Source organism: Ursus americanus, chromosome 28 (genome assembly GCF_024610735.1).
Source record: "Ursus americanus isolate L20-20 chromosome 28, mUrsAme1.1.p, whole genome shotgun sequence".
NCBI lineage: Eukaryota > Metazoa > Chordata > Mammalia > Carnivora > Ursidae > Ursus > Ursus americanus.
The window spans coordinates 31317171-31343148 of record NC_142154.1 but is presented as its reverse complement, the minus strand read 5'-3'; the positions used below and the strand labels follow the sequence as shown (position 1 = coordinate 31343148).

Here is a 25978-nt window from a genome sequence, read left to right as displayed (position 1 = left end):
AATTTTTATAATATAAAGATGTTTATATCAATATTAGATATAATAAAAATAGTTCTTAATGAAATCATAAAAACATAATTATCAAATAGAAAAAGAAAGTATATGTGAAAATCAAAAATCTGCAAAAAACACACGTTAGTAAAGATAGCCGTGAAGTACCAAATTAAAAAAATACTATTTTTAGAGTAACCCTTGCACTTCAGCTCCCAAAGAAGTCAAACATATACATAATCTTTATCTTTAAAATGACAAGTAATTTTTTAAAAGCCCTTTAATATATGTTCTCACAGTCCCTTACAGCTACATTTTCAAAAACTTCCTCACATGTATTTACTTTTTAATGCCTATCTTACTGTGGAATGTTGAATCAAGTACTCAATAAATTCATTAACTGTTATCTGTTTTAATCACTGCTGATCTCCAGCATCAAATCAGTGCCAAGAAGAGAGCAGGTAATTACTAAAGTAAATATACAATCACTGAATTATTGAATAACTCCTGAATTAAATGAAACATTTCTTTTTGAGAAAGTACTCATTTATTTTTTTAAACTATCAAGTATCTAGCATGTAAACCTGCTTTTTGACCCTGTAGGAACGAGTTAATGAATAATATAGATATAGATATAAAGTTTAAAATTAGATATAAACACAAGGAGATAATTATGTATATAATTATATATACATTCAACAGGAAAGAAAACAGGCTCAGAGGTTAAATAATTCACCTAAACGACAGGGGTGGCAAAACGAAAATCTATCCAGTTCTAAATCCTCTGCACTCTCCCAGGCAACACCAGTTGCTTGAGCTTATTTATTTAATAGGATAACCCTTAACAGGAATTAAATCAATATACGATAGGCAACAAGAGGTCCCTTGTTAAAAGCAATTTTCTCACCATATAATTCCATTACATGTATGATAATATAGGAAAATTACAGAACAGTACCTAACAATCCTCTCTTCTTATCATGCTAAGTCACATAAATTCTCATAACTCAGAGGGAAACAAAGTTTAGTTTGCCCCCAAATCAACTCTGAGGAGCTAAAAGGAAAAAGAAAACCAAAAGATCCTCAGATTGACTGCTTGCTTTCATTAACTTGTGAGAAAAAGCAACAGAAATTATTCAGAGTTCAAACTTGATTGAAAACACAATAAGTGAGAGGCTAGTGATGAAAGATACAAAGGGAGTAGAGGAATATGGGTACAAAACTCTATAAGGAAAAGATGGATAATGGCGATTTCGATGGTGGCAGCAGCTCTGGGAACATGTACTGTATACTTACTAAATACTAAACACTCTATCAAGCTGTTTAGATGCATTGTCTAATTTAATTCTCACAAAAGTTAAAGACCATTTTTATCCAATTAAATAGATGGTGGAAACAAAAGAATTACGTGACCTGCTCAGGTTCTCAAAACTAGTAAGTGGATAAGCCAGTATTCAAGTCAGGTCTGTCTGCTTCAGAGCCCAAATTCTGAAGCATGACTTAGACTGTCTACATAACAGCAGACCCGTTCATAATATCACAATAAGCTCTGTACAGACCATCAAGTCTTACATTTGCCATATGAGTATTACCAGTCTCTTACCTACTTCCCAATGAGACTCAGTCACTTGAGGTTAATAGGTAAAGGATGGAAGCTTCTCAAGAGTGGCAAACAGTGTAAATTTTTCTACTAAAATGTATCAGAATCTATAAATTTAAATGTCTAAAATATTCCAAAATGTTAACTCTGAAACCATAAATTACTTGATATATTATTAAAAGGTAACGCAATTAAACTTTGTATGAAGGAAAAAATTCCTGATCCTTCTCAACTCCGAAACAGTCTAGTTTTGTAATTAGTGGAGTATGTAATCACACAGTGAAAATTAAAGTCATAGTTATTTAAAGCAAGAACCAAGACATGTTATGTTTCCAGAAGGAATAATTAATAAATTAGTTCATTAGTTAATTAATAGATATAGATGACTGCATGTTTTCAGCCTTTACATCTGACCTCACTACAAAGGGAAGGAAAAAGATTTTTTGTGTCCTTTTTTGATTACCAACTTTGTCCTTATAAAATATAAAAATAAAGCTAAATTTACCTATTCATTTTATATTACATCATATATGCCCTTAAATCACTCAATTAAAAACATAAAATAATCTTATTTACAGGAATTTCAATTCTTAATTTTTAGAAAATTATATAAAGATTACAGCCTCTCTTGCCACTAAAAAAATTTCAAAGAAAAATGCACATGCATTCATCATGTGAAAAGACTGTTAAGTGACACATAAAACAAGAAAGTTATACCTTTTTGAGACAAAAAATACATACTACTCATAACATGTAAGTAATGAAATCACTAAAAAAAAAAAATTGAAAAAAAATACACCTCAAGAAAACAACCGGTAGCTCAAAAGAATCCATAACAATGCTTAAGTCAGGAATGCAATTAATTTATTGTCAAAATAAATATAAACTAAACATAAGCAACAAAATAAACTTTTTAAAAATTGACTGGTTTTAAATCCGCAAACCATACACATACAAATATATCAATTCAAATAAATTAAAATTAATTTTTCTTCTTTCCTAGATTCTTTGTATTTCAGCTGATTTTCTTTCTAAGTCATGAGATAGGTGCAAATGAGCAAGGTGAGTGAGGGTCCTTTAACAGACAGAATATTTAGGTACTTGTACTGACCGGCTCAGAATCATAGCAATAATCATCCCAGCTCTGTCTGAGGGGTTTCTTTGTTATCTGAAAGTAAGGCAGATTAGTTAGGTAGAAGTAAGGGTTATCACTCTTCTCTAATCATCTCTTAGATGGTAGTATTCAGTTAGCACTGCTGCTACCCAAAGAAAGTTATTTCGTATAGCAGCATAAAACAAGAAACAACTAGGTAAATATTCAGATTCTGGGAGATCATATATTATTACAACCAATCCATACTTGCTGTTTTACAGTGACTTTGAGATTTGTATTAACTGCTCAGTCTCATATTCTATGAATACTGACCACTTTATGACAGGAATATGTATGGTGTGGCCATTGATAACAAAAAAATATCTGGAAGAAGAGTAATAAGCTCGGGACTATCAGCTCATTTATGAGCAATTATTAGTTTTTAAAAATGAAGTATTTAATCACCCAAATATCTGCAAAGAGTTTAACAGGGAAAAGAAAAAGCTCAGAAGCTAAATCAATTATTTTTTTAAATCTACTTAATTTTTTATAATACAAATGTCTAGTATTATATCAAGAAGTGATATTTTAAATAATTTTGAAATCGATACATTAATACAAAGTTTTATTAGTTTATATAAATACATAGTCTCAAAATTAAGAAATATCAGTTACATAACATCCTGTGTATCTTGGGAAAAGTCTAGGATGTTACTTTCATAACTTTAAATATATACTGTAACCTTTGAACCATCATCAAAATGTCAATTTCCTCACTAAACCTTCATAAGGATTTTTTAAATTACCATAAAGGCATTTATTTCCATGGATATTACATCGTGCCTCAAACAATCAAAAAACCAAGAAAAGACAATCTGTTATTTAAGTGATCTACTGTCATACCAATTCCATTAATATCAATTCTAGAATTTTTATTAATATGAGAAATAATAAAATTGGAGAAACCACTATAATGAAAAGCTGCAAGAAATTACCCCTTATTATAGAAATTTAGGAGTGAATTTTGAGTTTCACAGAAAGATACAATCCCATCCTTTTGATGAATTTCATATTGAATAGGATCATTTGCTAAATTATAAAAATAATCATATTCTACGTTAGTATCATAATATCATGCAAAGAGGTATATTCATTAGACTTCAAAACATTCAAAAAAGGTTTCAAGTAATCCCATGCAAAGGGCAAGCATTAATTATTAGTAACACTGAACATGCTCTTTTCTTTAAAAGGTAAATCACTTTGAAAAGACCAATCCATTTTTCTAACATATAGGGACATATATAAACAGTTTATTATTCTCTTTCAGAGTCTCACAAAAAGCAAAGGACACACTATACTAACCTCTTCCAAGTCATATGAGTAATAATGATTTTCGAATTTGAGAAGTACGTCACATAAATTTTTAGACTGCATGTATGAAAATGCTAGTTAATATCCATTACTAGGGTTGGGGAACAAAGTATTAGGAAAAAAACTTTTCTCAAGAAGTAAAATTTAATAATGCCCTACATTTCAAAATATATTTCATGACTCTCACCTGATTGAGATAATGATACTCTTCTGGTTGTTTAAGATGGAATGCTAATCTTTCTTCTTCACTTGCTCCTGCCAGGAGGTAATAAAATACATGATAGTTCCTGTTGGAAACAAAGAGTATGGCTTTATAATGAACATGATATATGGTTACCATTTAACAGAAGAAACAGCAAACATTAATTAGTAAAATGTTTCAACTATGTTTCATTTTTTAATACAAAAGTGGTAAATTCAATATTTCAGGTACTATAAAATAAAATGATTTTGGATGCTAAATTCAAAAGAGAGGGGTGAAGGCAGCTATAAGGCAAAGGTTAAGACCTCTGAAAATTCTCTCTTCCATAAAACCAATTAGAAAACTGGCAAATTTGTCAGAATAAAGTTTTTCAGAACTCTAAAAATTAACCAAAAGCTTATAGCAATCCAAGGAGTGTTTACATTAGAAAAATAGCTCAATCCCAGTTAAAAAAAAAAATGCAATCTTTGTAGCCTTTTAACTTGCCCTATTCCATCTCCTGTTCACCAGATCCAGGATAGCCTTCAAAACCAAGAGGTTATAACCACGATGGACACCAGAAGCCTGGCAGCCATCACAAGAGGGCAAAAGAGTGTTGAAGCTCTTCAGAACCTCATTCCCTAAGAAATATCATTACTTGAACTATCTAGTGGTTCCCTGGAAGACTCCACGTTCAAAACTGTCTTTATTGACCTGATTCAGAGTTAGCCCAGTGTGAAAACCTTTTCCCCAGGTGCAGGTGTAGAAAATTATAGGCAATTTTTTAAGATGTCAGCTACGTGAAGCAATGGATAAATGTTAGGGCAAACAACAGGCTAACCAAAAAATTTAGAGGGAAATGTGATCTCCACACAGGGTTTTAAAAGCTTCAATATATGCCTGGGAATCTAGAAGGCCATGCGCATGCATAAGGCTGTGCACATGCCCAAGGCTTCAAGCCTTCTCAGCAAAGACCAGAGAAGGTACTAAACTCTCACCTCTGGCTGACCTTGAAGGGATGTACGAGCAGGAAGTTAAAGTGAAAGCAGAATTATAAAATGCCTACCTGAGTGTTAAAGGTATGGCCCAATACACACAGAAAGCTCTGAGGCAAAGACTAGGAGATTCACTCTTTCCAAGCATTTAAATGAATCTCTGTTCAATCATTATCTGACAACTGAGCTAACCAAGCAGATACGTGAATGGCCACACTTGAAACAGAACACAGACTTAACAAAATTAGTTAAAGAAAGTCATGATACAAAAGAAACAAACAAACAACAACAACAACAACAACAACAAAAAAACACAAACCCTGGGAAAGGAAGAATCTCATTTCCGGAGCTGCCACATGATTATTTTAAATGTCCAATTATTATTTAAAATGTCCAATTTTCAACAAAAATTTATGAGGCATTAAAGAAACAAAGTATAGTACATACAAAGGAAAAAACACAATAGTAACCATCCTTGAGGAAGCCCACGCATTACTTAGTACACATGATTCTTAATTAACTGTTTTAAATATGTTCAAAGAACTAAAGGAAACCATGTTTAAACAACTGAAGTATGAGAATGATGTCTCGTCAAATAGAGATTATCAATAAACATACAGAACTCACTAAAAACAATCAAAAAGGAATTAGAAAGTTGAAAAATATAGTAACTAAAACGAAAAACTACCTAGAGGCACTCAACAAGAGATCTGAGTGAGCAGAAGAAGGCATCAGTGAACCTGAAGACAGGTCTTGAAACTTGTCTGAAGAGAAAGAAAAATGAATGAAGAAAATTGAACAGGCTTCAGATATCTGTGGCACAATAAGCATCCCAAAAGGAGAGGAAGGGAGCAAAAAGAATATTTGAAAAAAATAATGACCAAAAACTCCCCAAATTTGGTGAAAAAACAATCTGCACATTCAAGAAACTCAACAAACTCAAAGGGAGAAAAACTTAAAGAGATCCACACTTAGATAAATCAAAACTATTGAAAAACAAAAACAAATTTTCAAAGCACCAGGAGAAGATATGCCTCATCAAGGATTGCTAATAAAAGATTACCAGTTGATTTCTCATTAGGAGCCATGGCAGAAGGATAACATACTCAAAGTACTGAGAGGGGGGGAAAAAAAACTATCAATCAAAAATTATACACCCAGCAAAGCTGTCCTTCAAAAATAAAGGAGAAATTAGGATATCCCAGTAAACAAAAATTAAGAGACTTTATAGTAGATGGGCCCTACAAGAAAAGCTAAAGGGACTTTTTCTAGCTGAAAAGAAAGGAAACTAGACAATTTTCAATTAAACATGGAAAAATAAACAGCACTAGGAAAGATAACTATGTGGCTAAATATAAAAGATAGCATAAACTCACTTTTTTATCTGTAACTTTTTTCCCTCCCATTGGATTTCAAAGATACCAGAAAAAAAAAAAACAATAATGACTAATCTGTATTGATGGGTCTACTATTAAAAAGAGGGAATTTATATGACAATAATAGTACAAAAGAAGGGGAAAGGAACAGAGCTACATAGGAGCAAAGTTATTTGTACATTATCAAAATTAAGTTGTTATTAATCCAAACAAGATTGCTAAAATGTTAACTGTAATTGCCAGGGCAACAATTAAGGAAATAACTCAAGAAACATGTAATAAAAGAAATGCCAATGGTACACCAGAAAACATCTATACATACAAAACAAGGCAGTAATAGAAGGACTAAAACATCATAAAAAATACATAAAACAAATAGCAAAAGAACATTCATAAATCCTATCTTAGCAATTATATTAAGTATAAATGAGTCCGAAGGTGAGTAACTGGCAGGATGAATTAAAAAGAAAAAAAAAAAAAAAAAACCAACTACATGCTATCTACAATAGACACACTATAGACTCAAAGATACAAATAGGTCAAAAGTAAAGGATCAAAAAAATACCATGCAAACAATAACCAAAAGAAAGCTAAGGTGTCTATAGTAACATCAAATAAAATACACTTTAAGACAAAAATTGTTGCTAGATGCAAAGGACATTTTATAATGACAAAAGGGCCAATTCATCAGAAAGATATAACAATTCTAAATGTAAATGCATATAAAAACAGAGCTCCAAAATACATACAGCAAAAACTGAAAGAACTGAAGAAAGAAAAAAACAATTCAACAATAGTATTGAGATATTTCAACACCCTACTTTCTATAATGAACAAAACAAGAGAAAAGATCAACAAGGAAAAAGAGGACTTGAAAAATATTAAAAACCAACTACACCTAAAAGGCATCCATAGAATATTCCATCCAACAACAGCAGGATACATATTTTCTCAAATATCCATGGAACATTCTCCAGATTTTTTAAAAAGTTAAACTATAAGACAAGTCTCTATGTAAGGGGACTGAAATCATACAAACTATATTCTCTGATGATCTTACAATGAAATTAGAAATCAATAACAGCAATTTCCAAAGCGCACAAAAATATGGAAATTCAAAAACAAACTCCTAAATAAAAATGCGTTCTAAGAAGAAATCACGTAGGAAATCAGAAAATACACTGAGGTACATAAAAACCAAAACACAACATGCCAAAATATGGGAACCACTGAAACAGTGTTCAACAGGTCTTTATAGTTGTAAACCCATTTTAAAACAGAAGAAGGATCTCAAATCTAACCATTCACCTTAAGAAACTAAAGAATTTTTAAAAATTTTTAAAAAGAGCAAACTAAACCCAAAGCAAACAGAAGTGATAAGCATGAGAAGAGAAATAAAATAGGGAACAGTAAACAAATACAGAAAAATCAACCAAAACTTAGTCCTTTTAAAAGAGCAACAAAATTAACACATTCTTATCTAAACTGACCCAAAAGGTGGGGGAGATGGCTATGGTCTGAATATGTGCCCCTCAAAGTCCTACATTGGAATTCTAACCCCAAAAGGTAATGGTATTAGGAGATGGGGGTTGATTAGATCATGAGTGGAGCCCTCACGAATGGAATTAGTGATCTTATGAAAGAGATCCCACAGAGTTCCCTATCCCATTCCACCATGTGAGGACCACGCAAGAAGGTATGAGTTATGAATTAGGAAGAGCTCTGACCAGAATGCAACCATGCTGGCACCTTGATCTCGGACTTGCCAACCTCCAGAACTCTGAGAAATATATTTCTGTTGTTTATAAGTTACCCAGAATAAGGTATTTTGTTATAGCAGCCCAAAGATAATAAACCTCAAATTCAGGAACAAAAGAGGGAACTTTATCATCAACCTGTCAGAAATAAAAATTGTTATAAGGGAATACTATAAACACTTTTTTTTGCCAACAAATTAGATGACCAAGATGAAACAGAAAAATTCCTAGAATGACAAAAACTACCAAACCTGGCTGAAGAAGAAACAGAAAATTCACAAAGACTTATAATAACTAAAATGTTTGGGGAATCAAAATTCCCCACAAATAAAAACCCAGAACCAGATGGCTTCTCAAGTGAATTCTGCCAAACATTTAAAAAAGAATTGTTCCCAAACTTTTCCATCTCATTCTATGAACCAGTATTATCCTAATACCAAGATCAGACAAAGACATCAGGAGAAAAAAAAATAAGTAACACCTTAAAGCAATATCCCGTATGAACACAGACACAAAAAATCCTCAACAAAATATTAGCAACCCACATTCAGCAACATATCAATATATATTATACATCCATTCACAAACAGAATCCAGCAAGATAATAGAGAATCAGTTTTTAAGTTCCAGATCTTCACCTCCTACTGGGTCTTTGAAACCATGCTATATCCCTACCACTCAATTAAAATGTGTTAGGAAAAGATACTAACAACCTTCTAATAACAGTATCTTTAACTCTACGAAACTGTATGAAGTTATTCTCTTCCTTCATTTCAAAAAAACCCTCTAATTTAGAGTTCCTCATCTAGACTAGCCACAAAAATGAACAGGAAAGTCTTGAGTTCTAGTCCTAACATGGCAGGTATTTATTAGATAATGTTAGCTGTTACTTACTGAATATAATTATAAGGACCACACTAAGCACTTATAAATGTTATTTCATTTATTTCTCTAAACAATTCTAAGACACTTTTCTATCTGTAAAATGGGAATATATATTAAAGAAGCAGGAAAGTTAAATGAGATGCCAAAGCCATATTCAATATTTGAATGTAGGTCTCTTTAACTTCAAACTCTGGCTCTTTTTTTTTTTTTTAATTTTTATTCTGTTACGTTAATCACCATACAGTACATCTTTAGAGGGAGTAGTTTTCTAAATAAAAGCTTCTTGCAGCAAACTCTGGCTCTTAACTTTAGTCTCATTGCAGCATGAAGCAAATCATTTACCTCTCTGACATTTGGTTTCCTTTTTTTTTTCCCCAACATTTGGTTTCTTCATCTGTAGGAGTTACATATATAATCTCTAAAGTCCTGTATACCTCATTACAATATAATGAAATTACGTGCTTTATTAAAAATTTTCTCGGGGCGCCTGGGTGGCGCAGTCGATAAGCGTCTGCCTTCAGCTCAGGGCGTGATCCCGGCATTCTGGGATCGAGCCCCACATCAGGCTCCTCCACTAGGAGCCTGCTTCTCCCTCTCCCACTCCCCCTGCTTGTGTTCCCTCTCTTACTGGCTGTCTCTGTCAAATAAATAAATAAAATCTTTAAAAAAAAATTTTTTTTTCTCAAATTAGAAACAGAATACTAAGACATGGGAAAAAGCCCAAGGCACAATGCTCATGAAAAGCAGTAAGATAAACACCTGAGCTACCACTGTTTTTCTGTTTCGAGAATTTGCCAAAAATTTAGAAAAGGTAACAGTTGCATATGCAGGCATACCTCAGAGATAGTGTGGGTTCAGTTCCAGACCACTACAATAAAGCAAATCTCAAAATAACATGAGGCAAATAATTGTTTTGGTTTCCCAGTGCAGATAACAGTTATATCTACACCTGTAGTCTCTTAAGTGTGCAATAGGATTATGTCTAAAAAACAATGTACAAACCTTAATTTAAAAGCAATGTATTGCTAAAAAATGCTAACCATCATCTGAGCTTTCAGCTAGTTGTAATCACAGATCACAGATCGCCATAACAAATATAAAAATAATATAAAAGTCTGAAATATTGCAAGAATTACCAAAATATGAGACAGACACAAAGTTACCAAAGGCTGTTGGAAAAATGGTGCCAAAAGACTTACTCAATATAAACCAATTTGTAAAAAAACACAACATCTGCACAGTGCAATAAACAAGGTATGTTTGCACTTATTAAAAAATCTTCTAGCAGCCTCTGAAAAAATACAATGTTCTGCCCATGACAGAAATAGCAATTATATGGAAAGTGATGCACAGTGTAAGCTGAATTAAAGATCATAATACACAATATTTCTTTTACTCATAAAAATCAATCTGCATAATACAAATGTTAACTTGATCTAATTATACTAATAAAAATATGTACCGTTCATTATGCTCTTGATAAACGAGTCTGGACTTCTCCAGTAGATATTTTTCAACATAGGCACTAGAAGAAAAATAAAATTGGTTGATATAAATAATAAAGCTTACGACAGATAAATATTTTTTCAGAGAAGATCCAAAAGTATAAAGAATACTATCCAGATCATTTTAGTGCACTTACCATTATAACTGTGTTATAAATGCTGTTATCTGTGTTAAATTCATAAACTCTTAAGTCTTTTTTTTTTTTTTGGCTTTCAATAAAGCAAAATAAAGTCAGAAGTTCAAAACATGGCACACAAGACCCACCCATGGCACAGGCTTTACTTTCTTTCCAGGATCATATGCCACTACACATTCTTTCAGATATTGTACTTTGGCCAGGTGACTACATAAGGCTCAAAGACATACTTTCTTAACATATTCATGCTACTGCCACATTCTGGAATCTATTCATTTATTATTTACTGATTTATTCAATAACTGTTCATTAACTGGGCACTGTGCTAAGCACTGTTCAAATATGGAAATAAATGATACACTATCTGTTCTCAAGGGGCTTTCAGACTAGTGGAGGAAATATGTAAACAAGGGGCTATCATACTGAGTTTATATAGGATTTACTATAGAGCAATGACCAGAATATTATGGCTATACCAAGGGAGACAGGTAAGATTCAATCCAAGAAGGAAAAAATTATATAAGGAACAATTTCCAGAGAGGTGAGTACAAAGCACATAGTAAGCATTCACAAAATCTATTTGGTGACTGACTGAGTAAATGACTCTGAAATCTGAAATACTGACCAGAAGAAGGCAAGGAAAACTGCTTTATGCAAAGGCATAAAAGAAGGAGGGTACTTAACCTCAGGGAAGATAATTACTCAATATGGCTAGAGAATGAGATAGAGAAGGAGGGTACTTAACTTTGGGGAAGATAATTACTCAACATGGCTAGAGAACGAGATAGAGAATGAGAGAATGAGATGAGGACTAGTTGAAGAAGGACCAATATACTATGTGCCAGAAGAATGGAATTTATCCTGAAAGTAATGAGGAACTAAAACATAAATTGTATTTCTGGATATGTCATTCTCTTTATCTAGACTGTACCTCTTCAAGTCTTCAATACCTCTCGCCCAAATTGAAGCAATCAGTTAAGCTCCCACAGGAAAAGAGGATCCTACCGTCTGAAATTTAAAAGCTTTAGACTATTGAATCCAAATTACATAGCACAAACCTCTGTGGAGTCAAAATCTGACTTTTGAGCTTTTATTCCCATCAGTTCCCTTCTATTGCATGCTCAGTATTTCAGCTACTCCTAAATACAGGTTATTCCCTCAAGCATGCCATTCACTCCTGGCTACATTTGTCTGTGCTCTTCCTTCCACTTCTAATTCTACAGTCTATACCCACTCTCTATCCAACAGGCTCCATTCATTCATAAAATGAAGCACAAATGTGCCATTTTTGCAAACCCATTACTACCACCACCAGTAATTAAAATGTATCACCTCCTCTGAATTACCATCATCACCTCTAGTCTAAACTACTGAAACAGGTTCTTATCTGTCTAAAATGGGAGAAAGGGAACATAAACTAATACGTTAAATTCTTTTGAGTATAGCTGACACACACTGCATTAGTTTCAAGGTGTTCAGGTATATAACGTAGTGATTCAGCAAGTTTACACACTATACTATGCTCACCACAAATGTAGCTGTCATCCTTCACCATGCCCTATTAAAATATCATTGACTACATTCCTTATATGGTACCCTTTATTCCCATGACTTACTTATTCCATAACTGGTAGCCTGTATATGATACTCCCCTTCACTCATTTTGTCCATTCCACCACCTTTCTTCCCTCTGGCAACCATCAACTTGTTCTCTGTATTTATAGGTCTAATTCTGCTTTTTGCTTATTCATTTGTGTTTTAGATTCCACATAGTATGTTAAATTCTTATCCACCCTGCATAGCAAATATTACTGTCTATTTCACAAGTGGAGAAACCAATGCTTAAAGACATTAGGATCATGTAGCTAGTAAACAGCAGAACCATGATTTGAAGCCAGGTCTATTCAACTACAAAGGCTCCCTCTTTCAACTATACCAACATACTCCTAGACATCTCTCCTTCCTCCTCTCCAATCCATGAGTTATACTGCTGTAAGAGTTATTTACCCATAAAATAAGATTTACTCATGTTATTCCTCTACTTTCACTTGCCACTCATACTAAAGTACACAAGGGTAAACTGATGTTACATCTACCTGGGATTGTCTTGTTTTTTTTTAATGCATCAGCACAGAAAAAGAAAAATAGATAGACAAAGCAAATATGGCAAAATGCGATAACTGTTGAGTCTAAATGGGCATTCCTTCTACTATTCTCTTTACTTCACTGTATGTTTGACATTTGTTATAATAAAATTTTTAAATCTGCTTCCCAATCAAGAGGATAAATTAGATACATTAGAGCTTTATTCACAATCTGAAATCAACTGAACACTATGTCCTTAATCTGAAGCCACTGAACTTACCTCCTCAAGTACACCAAGATCCTGTTATGATTCCATTCATCTGCTAATGCCAATTCCTCAAATGATAATGTGATTTCCCACTTTTTCTCCTTACAATTTTTCAAGACCCAAGATAAAAATCACCTTTTATTGTGAACTTCTCCAGACACATGCTTCAATCACTGTACTTGTCTCATTTACTGCAATCCTCTTACACAAACATATCTTCCCCAAAAGACTATGAGAATGTTAATGGCAGAGAACATGTGTACATTTTTTTTGTCCTCAACACTTAGCCCAGTGCCTGGTACTCCATAAATGTTTGCCTAATGAATGATAAAATGAAAGATGAAAATGTTTAATATATATTTGCTAAGAGTTAAAATTTTTCAATACGAAAAAAAATTTTTTCAATATGTATGTGTTGACTTACTAATCAAGATGAAGATTTTTGGTCATCACTGTTACAAGAGAATGTTTAACCTTTTCAGATAATCGCTTAACATGGAAGAGCCAGCATTTCATTCATAAAATGGGAAAATAAACATCTGCCATTCCTAACTCATGAAACTGTCTTAAGAATCAATGAATATATATAATGATACCTTGTACATTACAAAGCAACATATACAACTGTACTTATTATCAACATCTCTTGTATCACAACCATAAATACTAGAAAAGTGCAACTTGACAACTTGGCTGTATCCCATTTTTATTAGAAGTACCATGGTTTTCAAATCAGAAAGGAAATGAGGTATGAAACTCACCACTGAAGGACTTATCCTTCTTGTTTTGTTTTTCTGGGGGGGGGGGTAGGATATATATAGCTTTGGTCAAATTTTTAAATTAAAAGCAGAAGTAAAAAGCACAATTAAAATAGCATAAAAAGGAAAAATACTAACCAATCTCACTTACTAATATGGATGCAAAAATCATAAAAACTAGAAAACAGAACAACCAATTTATATGTGCGTGTATAAATATGTGTACATATGTAGGTGTGTGAGTGTATCTTTGTACGACCAAGTGGGATTATTTTCCCAGGAACACAAAATGATTCAATATTAGAAAAATAATGATAATACCGACAGCTCTCAAAATGAAGATCATGCTAATCTTCACAGATGCCCAAAATACATTTGATAAAATGCAGTATTATTCTGTTACTCAAAAAACCACTCATAGAAAATTTAAATCGATGCCTAACTCATTAACATGGTAAAATGTCCTAAAATCAGTATTTTACTTAGTGGAGAAAAGTAAAGTCATTCACATAAAGGTCTGAAACAATATTATTTGGAATCAGAGGAGAGAGAAAATAATTAAAGATATAAGAACAGAAAAGCAGGTAAAAATATCTATTTTTGCAGATATACTAAGAAAGGGTAAAAGAAATAATAGTAAAACTAATGCAAACAATAAAATAATTCGGTAAGATAACAAGATACAACTTAATATAAAAATTAATAAATTTCACATATACAAACAACTAGAAGATATAATGCAAGAGAAAAATCACACTTTTAATAACAAAACATTAAAAGATACTTAGATAAGATACTTAGATAAGATACTTAGGAATAAACTCAATATGAATACAAAAAATTTTAAAGCATTTCTAAATTGCACAAAGATGTGAATTATCCCCAAATTAATATATACATTTAATATTATTCCAATAAAAGCAAGCCATGAAGGCATGGAAGAAAATTTAATACATAGTGCTAAGGCAAAGAATCCAAACTGTAAAGACTATATACTATATGGTTCCAACTATAGGACATTCTGGAAAAGGCAAAACTAGGGGTACTATAAAAAGATACATGGTTGCCAAGTGTTATTGGGTAAGAAGGGATGAACAGGCAAACCACAGAGGATTTTAGAGCAGTAAAACTATTTCACATGATACTGTAATGGTGAATACATGTCTTTATACAATTGTCAAAGCCCACAGAACATACCACACAAATGGAACACTGGGGGATAGGGTGAAGAGGTATATGGGAACTCTCTGTACTTTCTACTCATTTTTGTTGTGACCCTAAAACTACTCTAAAAATAAAGTCTATTAGATGCTTTAAAATTAGAAAGAATATTGCTGGAACAACCAGAAGTACTCTATTTACAGACTGTAATAAGAAATGTTATTGTAACAAAATTAAATTTCTTGAATATAACAGCATTATGTAAGAAAATGTGGCTGTGATTCCTGTGGGGAGTCAAATTATATGCCCAACTTACTCAAAAACAATTTTAAAAGTGGATGTATGCATAATACAGAGAAATAAAGCAAATGTAGCAAATTGTTAACAATTAGCAAATCTAAGTTACAGATGTATGTGTTACACTATTCTTTGAACTTTTCTCAGGCTTCAACTTTTCCAAAAAAAAAAGTTTAGAGGAAGAAAACTGAATGCAGACACCAATGTCACTATTCTCATTAAAGAGCAAATGAACAATCTGGATTATGAAGAGACAATGGTGAAAATAAAAACATACTACAAAGCCTGCTACTGCTATTGCTACTTACCCAAGTACAGTGCCAGTTTCTTGGTAATTTACTTGAATAAATTTGCCAAAACGACTTGAATTGTTATTATGAGCTGTCTTTGCATTTCCAAAGGCCTGTCAAAATAAATAGTCTCATTAATTTCATTCTTGCTTAGGTTGGCTCAAAGAGACAAAATGCAATTCTCTTTAACTTCAGACTCATATGGTTCAGGTAAAGTAAAAGAGAGCAATTAATAGTTGAAATAAAACCAAGTAGAAAGTACTTTATGCTTTTCATTAAAATAAATCTTAATTTTAAAAACGTAACACTCCTTAAAGTTAATTTAACTTTTACATTCAAGAGCCACCAAACTTTCTTAATATATTTATAAATTGTTTAAAATCTTGCTAAATTAAATAAATAGAAGCTAGAGACAGAATAATTACATCAAAATAATTGCAATTTTAGAATAGTATAAATGAAATAAAATTTCACTATGTAATTTATTACACTTTATCACATCAACTTAAAACAAAGCTACAGTACTACTTTAAAAAGAATTAAAAATACATAAGCTGCCTAAATTGTTACCAAAGTATACACAATGCAATGAATGCTACCCAGCAATAAAGATAAACTGGTACATACATCAACATTAATGAATATCAGAACATTATGACATGTGGAAGAAACCAAACTCAAAGACTACATACTGTACTAAGAAATTTTAGAAAAGGCAAAACAACAGTAACAAGAAGAAGACAAGAGTTGTCTGGGAATGGGGGTGGAGTTGGGAAATGTGTAAAAGGGGTACAAGATGTAATAAAAATATTCTATAGCTTCACTGTATGATGGTGGTTATATAAGTGTATATACATTTATCAAAAACCCCACTATAAATTTATTGTAAGTTATATATCCCAATAAAATTTCTTAAAATAGAAATTTAAAAGCATAATCCCCAGTTGAACTCACATATTCAACAATTTGAATGAATTTCCAAGACATAATGCTAAATGAGAGAAGCTATTCTCAAAACTTTACTTAGTATATGATTCCATTTCTGTGACATTTTGGAAAAAAAAAAAAAAAAAAAACAATGGAAAACAGACAAGTAGTTCCCATGAATTAGTATGGGAGAAAATAAAGAGGATATGAAGATAAAGAATAGCGTGAAGGAGTTTCAAGTAGTGGAACTTTTCTGCATTTGGATAGTATAGAGATGGTTACCCAAATCAATGTTTTAAAATTCATAAATTTTACTGAAATTTTAATTCTATTTAAATTTAATTCTCTTAATTTTAATTTAAATATCTCCTAAAAAAGGTAAATCACTCAAAAATTAAGGCCAAAAAAAGACAATCTCTGATATGTAAATCTGAAAATTTTCATCATAAGCCAGCCCACACTAAAAGGAACATTAAAGGAAGTCCGTCATGCAGAAGGAAAATATCATACTCAAATATGGATCAGTGTAGAAAATGGAGAACAGCAAAAATGGTAACTATAAAGGTAAATATATAAAGTATTTATTACTTAAATCTCTTGAAAAGATCATTAAAACAGGTCACAGAAAATGATAAAGATCTCTGAAAAATCCTTTCTTCATTAGAGAAATAAAACTAAAAAAAAATTACCCAAATCAACTTTTTGACAACTCTAGAAATTAACTAAAAGCTTACAATAATCCTTTGTAGGGGAACACTTAATCAAGGAAAACAGCCAAATCTCAGTAAGAAAAACAGGCATTGTAGCATTTTAACTCACCCAATTACCATATCCCTCTCCTTAGCTCCATGCTGAAGGGAAATGCAACACTCTATAATTACAGTCTGTTTAAAAGGCAGCCTAGTAGCCATTGAAAAATCAAAACAGGATTATAGCCAAAGCCTCATGCCACAGGTAACTGTCAGAATTTGAGCTATATGGTATTTCCCTGGAAAACCTTACTCGAAGGATTATCTTTACCTGACCTGACTTGGAGCTCACTCACAAGAGACAGCCTTTTCACCCATGTATGTTTGTTAAAAAAAAAACAATCAGAGGCAATTGTTTAAACACTGCAACTGCCTAAGGTAGCAATAGGAGAATGAGGCAAAAAATGAGAAAACCAAACAACTTAAAAGGAAAACGTAATGAATGATTTCTACAAAAGGGGCATTTAAAGATCTGAAATAGGGATGCTTAGGTGGCTCAGTCAGTTAAGCGTCTGCCTTTGGCTCAAGTCATGATCCCAGGGTCCTGGGATCCAGCCCCGCGTCAGGCTCCCTGCTCAGCAAGGAGTGTCTTTTCCTTCTGGCTTGTGCTCGCTCGCTCTCTCTGTCAAATAAATAAAATCTCAAAAAAAATAAAGATCTGAAATATTCCAGGGAATGTAAAAGGTGTTATGCCTGTGCAGGACTGTGCACATGCCCAGAAATATACACACGCTCAGTAAAGAGCTGAGATCTCTGGTTGATATTTAAGTTCTATGAAAATAGGAAGTAAAAGGTAAGGCAGATTTGACAATTGCCTGATTAAATGTTGACAAGTATCTAAGAAGCACGTAAAACTTCACAGAAAAAACTAGGAGCCTTATTGCTCCAGGGCATTTAAAAAAAAAGAAAACCTTGTCCAATTATTATCTGACCACTAAGCTAAATGAAGAAAGAATGTAAAGGCCTCACAGGAAAAAGAACAGACTTCACACACATATTCCAAAGAAGCATAGAACAACCAAACAGCAATAACAAAACAACCACTGCAAACCCTGGGAGGAGGGAAAAATCTCATTTCCAGAACTGCCACACTGTATTAATAAAAATGCCCACTTTTCACCAAAATATTGTAAGACATGCAAAGAAGAAAGAAAGTATGGACCGAGAAAATTTTATAAAAGCAATAAACAGAAACTATCCCTGACAAAACCCAGATGTGAGAGCTCCAAAGCCAAAACTTTGTACCAGCTATTTTAAATATTTTCAAACAACTAAAGGAAAATACGAAAAGGATGCCTTAACAGCAGAGAATATCAGTGAAGGGGTAGAAATTATAAAAATTCCAGTATTGAAAAGTACACTAACTAAAATGAAAAATTCACTGGAGGAGCTCAAGTAGAGACATAAGCAAGCAGATACAGTAGAAAACACAAAATGAATATTTCAACAATGAAAGGCCCAATACTGCCCAAATTTCATGAAAAACACTAATCTACAGATCCAACAACCTTCACAAACTCCAAGCATGAAAAACTAAAAAAGCTCTGCACCTAGACAAATAATGATCAAATTGCTGAAAGACAAAGAATAGTTCTTATATGGTCCCAGGGTCCTGAGATGGAGCCCTGCATTGGGCTCCCTCCTCAGCAAAGAGTCTGCCTCTCGCTCTCCATCTGCCTCTTCCCCCACTTGTGTTCTTTGTCTCTCTCAAATAAATAAAGTCTTAAAAAAAAAAAAAAGAATAGTTCTTATAAGCAGTGAAAGAGATGAAGCAACTACCATATAAAGGTTCCTCAATAAGCCTAACACCTAATTTCTCCAAGTAAAACATTAAGAATTAACGACAGTGGAGTAAATATATTCAAATTGCTGAGAAAAGCCTGTCAACCAAGAAATCTGTGTCCAGTAAAACTATCTTTCAAAATTAAAGGAGAAATTAAGACATTTAAATAAACAAAAACTGAAAGAATACATTCAGCAGATGGGCCTTACAAAAAATACTAAATGAAGTAATTCAAGCTGAAATGAAGAGACACTTGATAACAAAGCAAATCTATATGAAGAAATAAAGACCACAAGCAAAAGTAAATGTAATATAAATACAAAACAGAGTATAAATATTTTGTTTGTAACTTTTTTCCTTCTACCTGACCTGAAAGACAATTCCATAAAACAATAAATATAAAATTGTGTGTATGGATATACAATGTAGAAAAACGTAATTTATATGAAAATAAAGCACAAAAGAGGGGGAAAGGAACAGAGCTATACAGAAGAAAGTTTTTACATATTACTGAAATTAAATTGGTAGTAATCCAAACTGAATTGTTATGTTAACTGGAATGCTCAGGAATACCACTAAAAAAAATAACCAAAAAACCCAAGAGAGAGACAACAAAATTAAAATGGTACACTAGATAACATTTCCTTAACCTAACAGAAAGTAGTAATAGAAAAATACAGGACATAAAAAAGCATATTAAAAAAACAAATGGCAGGGGCGCCTGGATGACCCAGACGCTTAAAGCGTCTGACTCTTGATATCGGCTCAAGTCACAACTTCAGGGTTGTGAGATCAAGCCCTACATCAGGCTCTATGCCGGGGGAAGCCTGCATAAGATTCCCTCTCTCTCTCTCCCTTTGCCCCTCACCCCAACTCATGCACTCACTCTCAGGAAAGGAAAAAAAATAATAAAAATGTGCAGGCATAAATCCTACATTATGAGTAATTATATTAACTGTAAACGGATCAAACATTCCAGTCAAAAGATAGATAACTGGCAGAATGGATTTTATTTCTATTTTTAATGATCCAATTCCATGCTTTCGCCAAGAGACATACTTCAGGTTCAAAGTCACAGACAAGTTCAAAGTAGTTCTATATCTCCTTTAAAAATTGAAACTTTGTTTAAAACTTTCCTGCAAACTTATCAGATAAAATATTAGTATCCAAAATCTATAAAGAACTTATCAAACTCAACATCCAAAAAAAAAAAAAAAAAAAAAAACTCCAGTCAAGAAATGGAAAGAAGACATGAATAAACATTTCTCCAAAGAAGACATACAAATGGCCAACAGACACATGAAAAAATGCTCCACGTCACTTGGCATCAGGGAAATACAAATCAAAATCACAAGATACCACTCTCACACCAGTCAGAATGGCTAAAATTAACAACTCAGGAAACGAGATGTTGGTGAGGATGCAGAGAAAGGTAGCAATGCAAACTGGTGTAGCCACTCTGGAAAACAGTATGCAGGTTCCTCAAGAAGTTAAAAATACAGCAACCCTATGACACAGCTATTGCACTACTAGGTATTTACCCAAAGGATACAAACAGTGATTCGAAAGGGCACATGCACCCCAATGTTTATAGCAGCAATGCTCACAAGAGCCAAAATATGGAAAGAGCCCAAATGTCCATCAACAGATGAATGGATAAAGATGATGTGGTATATGGGGCGTTGGGTGACTCAGTCGCTTAAGCATCTGCCTTTGGCTCAGGTCATGATCCCAGCATCCTGGGATCTAGCTCTGCATTGGGCTCCCTGTTCAGCAGGGAGTCTGTGTCTCCCTCCCTCTGCTCTTTCTCTCTCTCTCAAATAAATAAATGTTACACACACACACTGGACTATTACTCAACCACCAAAAAGAATGAAATCTTGTCATCCGCAACAATGTGGATGGAACTAGAGGGTATCATGCTAAGTGAAATAAGTCAGTCAGAGAAAGACAAATACCCTATGATTTCACTCATTTGTGGAATTTAAGAAACAAAACACATGAACATAGGGGAAGGGAAGGAAAGATAAAATAAGATGAAAATTGAGAAAGAGGCAAACCATAAGAGATGCGGAACTCTAGGAAACAAACTGAGGGCTGCTGGAGGGGAGGGAGGTGGGGGATGGGCATTAAAGAGGGAACATAAATGGAATGAGCACTGGGTGTTACATGCAACTGATGAATCACTAAACTCTATCTCTGAAACTAATAAATTTTTAAAAATTTAAATAATAAATTTAAAAAAAACTCTTCCTGCAAAGAAAACCACAGGCCTAGATTGTTTCATATCAATCCTAACACTGATAGTAGGGGGAAAAAAAAGTTCTACACAAACTCTTCCAAAAATATAAGACATCCCAACTCATTCCCATGAGGGCAGAATTATCCTGATACCAAAAAAAAAAAGAAAAAAATATTAAAGAATACAACATATCAAAAATTTTAAACAAAATTTAAGAAAACCAAATCCAGTAATACATTAAAGGATAATAATCATGACAAGTGGTGTTTATCCCAGGAATGCTGAAATGGTTTACCAATCAAAAATCCATTGATATAATTCACCACATTAACAAACTATTCTTTGTAAACCATATGACCATCTCAAATAGACACAGAAAGAGCATTTGGCAAAATCCAACAATTCCTGATAAAAATTCTAAACAAAGTAGGAATAAAAGAGAATGGGCCTCAATCTAGTAAAGAGCATCTACACAAAACCAACAGCTATCATCATACTTAATGTTTAAAGCTGAATGTTTTCCCCCAGGACAAGAATTTGCTTTCACCACTTATATTCATACTGGCATAATCAGTGAAATCTGCAAGAAAAAAAAAATCCAGATTGGGGGGAAAAAATGCCTTTTTATTCACTAATAGGATTTCCTATGTGGAAAATCCAATGAAAACTTTTAAAAAGTCAGAATATTTATATCTAGTCAGTTTGTAGAATATAAGATCAAAGTGCCAATATCAACTATATCTCTATATATTAGGCACTAACAATTGAAAACTTTTAAATACCATTTATAAAAGCATCAAAAAATACTGACAAATACGGGGCACCTGGGTAGCTCAGTCGTTAAGCATCTGCCTTCAGCTCAGGGCGTGATCCCGGCGTTATGGGATCGAGCCCCACATCAGGCTCCTCCGCTGGGAGCCTGCTTCTTCCTCTCCCACTCCCCCTGCTTGTGTCCCCTCTCTCACTGGCTCTCTCTCTGTGTCAAATAAATAAATAAAATCTTTAAAAAAAAAAATACTGACAAATATAACTTACTATAGATGTTAAAGTCCTTTACATTAAAAACAACAAAATACTACTTAGAGAAATTAGAGACGATCTTCATAAATGGGAAAATAAACTTGTTCATAGGTCAGATGACCCATGTTCTAAAATTTATATGGAAATGCAAAGGACAGAATATCCAAACAATTAAGAAAAAGGATTAATACAACCTAATTTCAAAAATTATTATAAAGTTATATAATGATAGTATAGCGCTATCATAAAGACAAATGAATCAATAAAACAGAAGAGAGAATGCAGAAATAAATCCACATACATATGGACAAAAACTTCTTGACAAAGACTAAAGAAAAAACAGTCTTTCAACCAAAAATAGTCTTGAAACAAGTAGATATTCATAGGAAAACACTGGATCTATACCTTATACCATATACAAAATAAACTCAAAATGGATCACAGACCTGAATGCAAAACCTGAAACTATAAAACTAATGAAAAACAAAACAAAACACAGAACATCTTTGTAACCATGGGTTAGTCAGTTTTCTTAAATATGACACCAAAAGCACAATCCATAAGAGAAAAGAAATGGCTAAATTGGACTTTATCAAAATTTAAAATTCTGCTCTTCAAAAGGTACTATTAAGAGAGGGTTAAATCTGAACGAAGTTTCACCAAGGTGGTGAAAGATCTGTACAATGAAAACTATAAGACACTCATGACATACTGAAGAAGACACAAATAAATGAAAAGGTATTCTGTGCACATAGATTGAAGAATTCACATTGTTAAAATGTCCACACTACCCCAAAGCAATCAACAGATTCACTGCAATTCCTATCCAAATTCCAATGGCATTATTCACTGAAGTAGAAAAGACATTCTAAAATTTGTATAGAACCACAGAAGACCCCAAATAACCAAAGCAATCCTGAAAAACAACAAAGCCAGAGGCATTACACTTTCTGATTTCAAATTTTATTAAAATCTATAATAATCAAAACAGTAGAGTACTGTCAAAAAAGCAAACATATATAGATTAAAAAAACAAACAACAGAATACAGAGCCCAGAAATAAACCTACACATAAATGGTCAATTAATCTGGGACAAAGAAGCCAAGAATATTCAATGGAGAAAGGACAGTCTCTTCAATAAATGGTGCTGGAAAAACTGGACGGCCACATGAAAAAGATTGAAACCATGTCCTTCTCTTATACCATACACAAAAATCAACTCAAAATGGATTAAAGACTTAAACATAAGACCTGAAACCGTAATAACCCTAGAAGGTAAGACATCAGTATTAGAGATGATTTTGGGGGATGACACTAAAAGCAAAGGCAACAAAAGCAAATATAAACAAGTGGAACTATACGAAACCCAAAAGTTTCTGCACAGCAAAGGTAACCATCAACAAAATGAAAAGGCAACATACTGATGGGAGAAAACACTGGCAAATCATGTACCTGATAAGAGGTTATATCCAAAATATATTAGGAACCCAAACAACTCAATAGCAGGAAAAAAAAAAAGATTTTTTTTGTATAGAAGATCTAGAAATGGAAAAGAGGTATGAAAAGGAGCTCAACATCACTCATCATTGTGGAAATGCAAATCAAAACCACTATGAAATATCACCTAATACCTGTTAGAATGCTTATTATCCAAGAGACAAGAGGTAACAACTGTTGGCAAGGACATGGGAGAAAAAGTAACCTGTGTATATTGGTCATGGAAATGTAAACTGGTGCAGACACTCAAAAAAAAAAAAAAAAAAGAAAGAAAGAAAGAAAGAAAGAAAGAAAGAAAGAAAGAAAGAAAGAAAAGAAAGAAAGAAAAAAGAAAACCAGTATGGTGGTTCCTCAAAAAATTAAAAATAGAAATACCAGGGACGCCTGGGTGGCTCAGTAGGTTAAGCATCCAACTCTTGATTTTCACTCAGGTCATGACCGCAAGGTTGTGTATCATGCTCCATGCTGGGTGTGGAACCTGCTTAAGAGTCTCTCTCTCCCCTTCTCCCTTTGCCCCTCCCCCCCACTCACACACACTCTTTCTCTAAAAAAATAAATAATAAATTAATAAATAAAAATAGAAATAGAAATACCATATGATCCAGCAATTCCGCTTCTGGGTATATATCCGAAGGAAATGAAATTACTATCTCAAAGAGATATCTGCACCCCCATGTTCGCTGCAGCATTATTTACAACAGCGAAGACATGAAAACAACCTGAGTGTCCACTGATGAATGAATGGATAAATGTTGTATGTATATACGATGGAATATTATTCAGCCATAAAAAAAAATAAGAAAATCCTGCCATTTGCAACAATACCTTTGAAGGCATTACAAGTTAGATAAGTTAGACAAAGACAAATACTGTATGATCTCATTTATATGTGGAATCTAAAACAAAACTCATGAGAGAGGACTGGTGGTTGCCAGGGAGATAGGGGAGTGGGGAATGGGTGAAGGTGGTCAAAAGGTACAAATTTCTAGTTGTAAGATAAATAAGTTCTGAGACTGTAATGTACACCATGGTGACTATACTTACCAGTACTGCATCATAAATTTGAAAGTTACTAAGAGAGTAAATCTTTAAAGTTCTCACCTCAAGAAAAAAAAAAAACTGAAATTATGTCAGGTGATAGATGTTAACTAAACTTACTGCGGTAATCACTTCTCAATATATACATATATAAATCATTCAGTTGTACACCTTAAATTAATACAGTGATGTATGTCAAATATATCTCAATAAAACTGAGTGGAAAATTTTAAATTCTGCTCTTCAAAAAGTAATATTAAGAAAGAGTTAAATCTTGGAGCACCTGAGTGGCTCAGTCATTAAGCATCTGCCTTCAGCTCAGGTCATGATCCCAGAGTTGTGGGATTGAGCCCCACATTGGGCTCCCTGCTCGGCGGGAAGCCTGCTTCCCCCTCTCCTACTCCCTCTGCTTGTGTTCCCTCTCTCACTGCCTGTCAAATAAATAAATAAAATCTTTAAAAAAGAAAAGAAAAGAAAGGGTTAAATCTAAATCAAACTGAAAACACAACCGTCCAAAATCACTGAGACACAGCCAAAACAGTTCTAAGAAGGAAATATATAGCGATACAGGCCTACCTCAAGAAACAAGAAAAAGCTCAAATAAACAATCTAAATGTACAACTAAAGGAACTAGAAAAAAGAAGAAAGAAAGAAAGAAAGAAAGAAAGAAAGAAAGAAAGAAAGAAAGAAAGAAAAACAAAGCCCAAGGTGAGAAGAAGGAAGGAAATAACAAAGAACAGAGTACAAATGAATGACACAGAGACTTAAAAAAGCAACAGGAAAAAAAAAAATCAATGAAACCAAGAGCTGGTTCTTTGAAAAGGTAAGCAAAATTGATAAACCCTTAGCCAGACCCATCAAAAAAAGAGGAAGGACCCAAATAAATAATATCAGAAATGAAAGAGATGTAACAACTGACACCACAGAAATAAAAAGAATTGTAAGAGAATTCTACAAAAAACAGTATGGCA

General features: G+C 33.2%; 1 protein-coding gene across 9 annotated transcripts in view; it reads right to left on the bottom strand.

Moving 5' to 3' along the window:
- MYO9A (myosin IXA) overlaps nt 1-25978 on the bottom strand; it is a 282647-nt gene that overhangs the window by 211143 nt on the left and 45526 nt on the right. For 8 of the 9 annotated variants that reach the window (XM_045795282.2, XM_087856814.1, XM_045795281.2 and 5 more), the window contains 4 exons: nt 15769-15863; nt 10712-10774; nt 4243-4342; nt 2703-2759 (listed from right to left, as the gene is read on the bottom strand). In XM_045795282.2, coding sequence (XP_045651238.2) covers nt 2703-2759; nt 4243-4342; nt 10712-10774; nt 15769-15863 — 315 coding nt within the window. The remainder of the gene's footprint in view (nt 1-2702; nt 2760-4242; nt 4343-10711; nt 10775-15768; nt 15864-25978) is intronic. The other variant, XM_045795286.2, reaches the window with a different exon arrangement.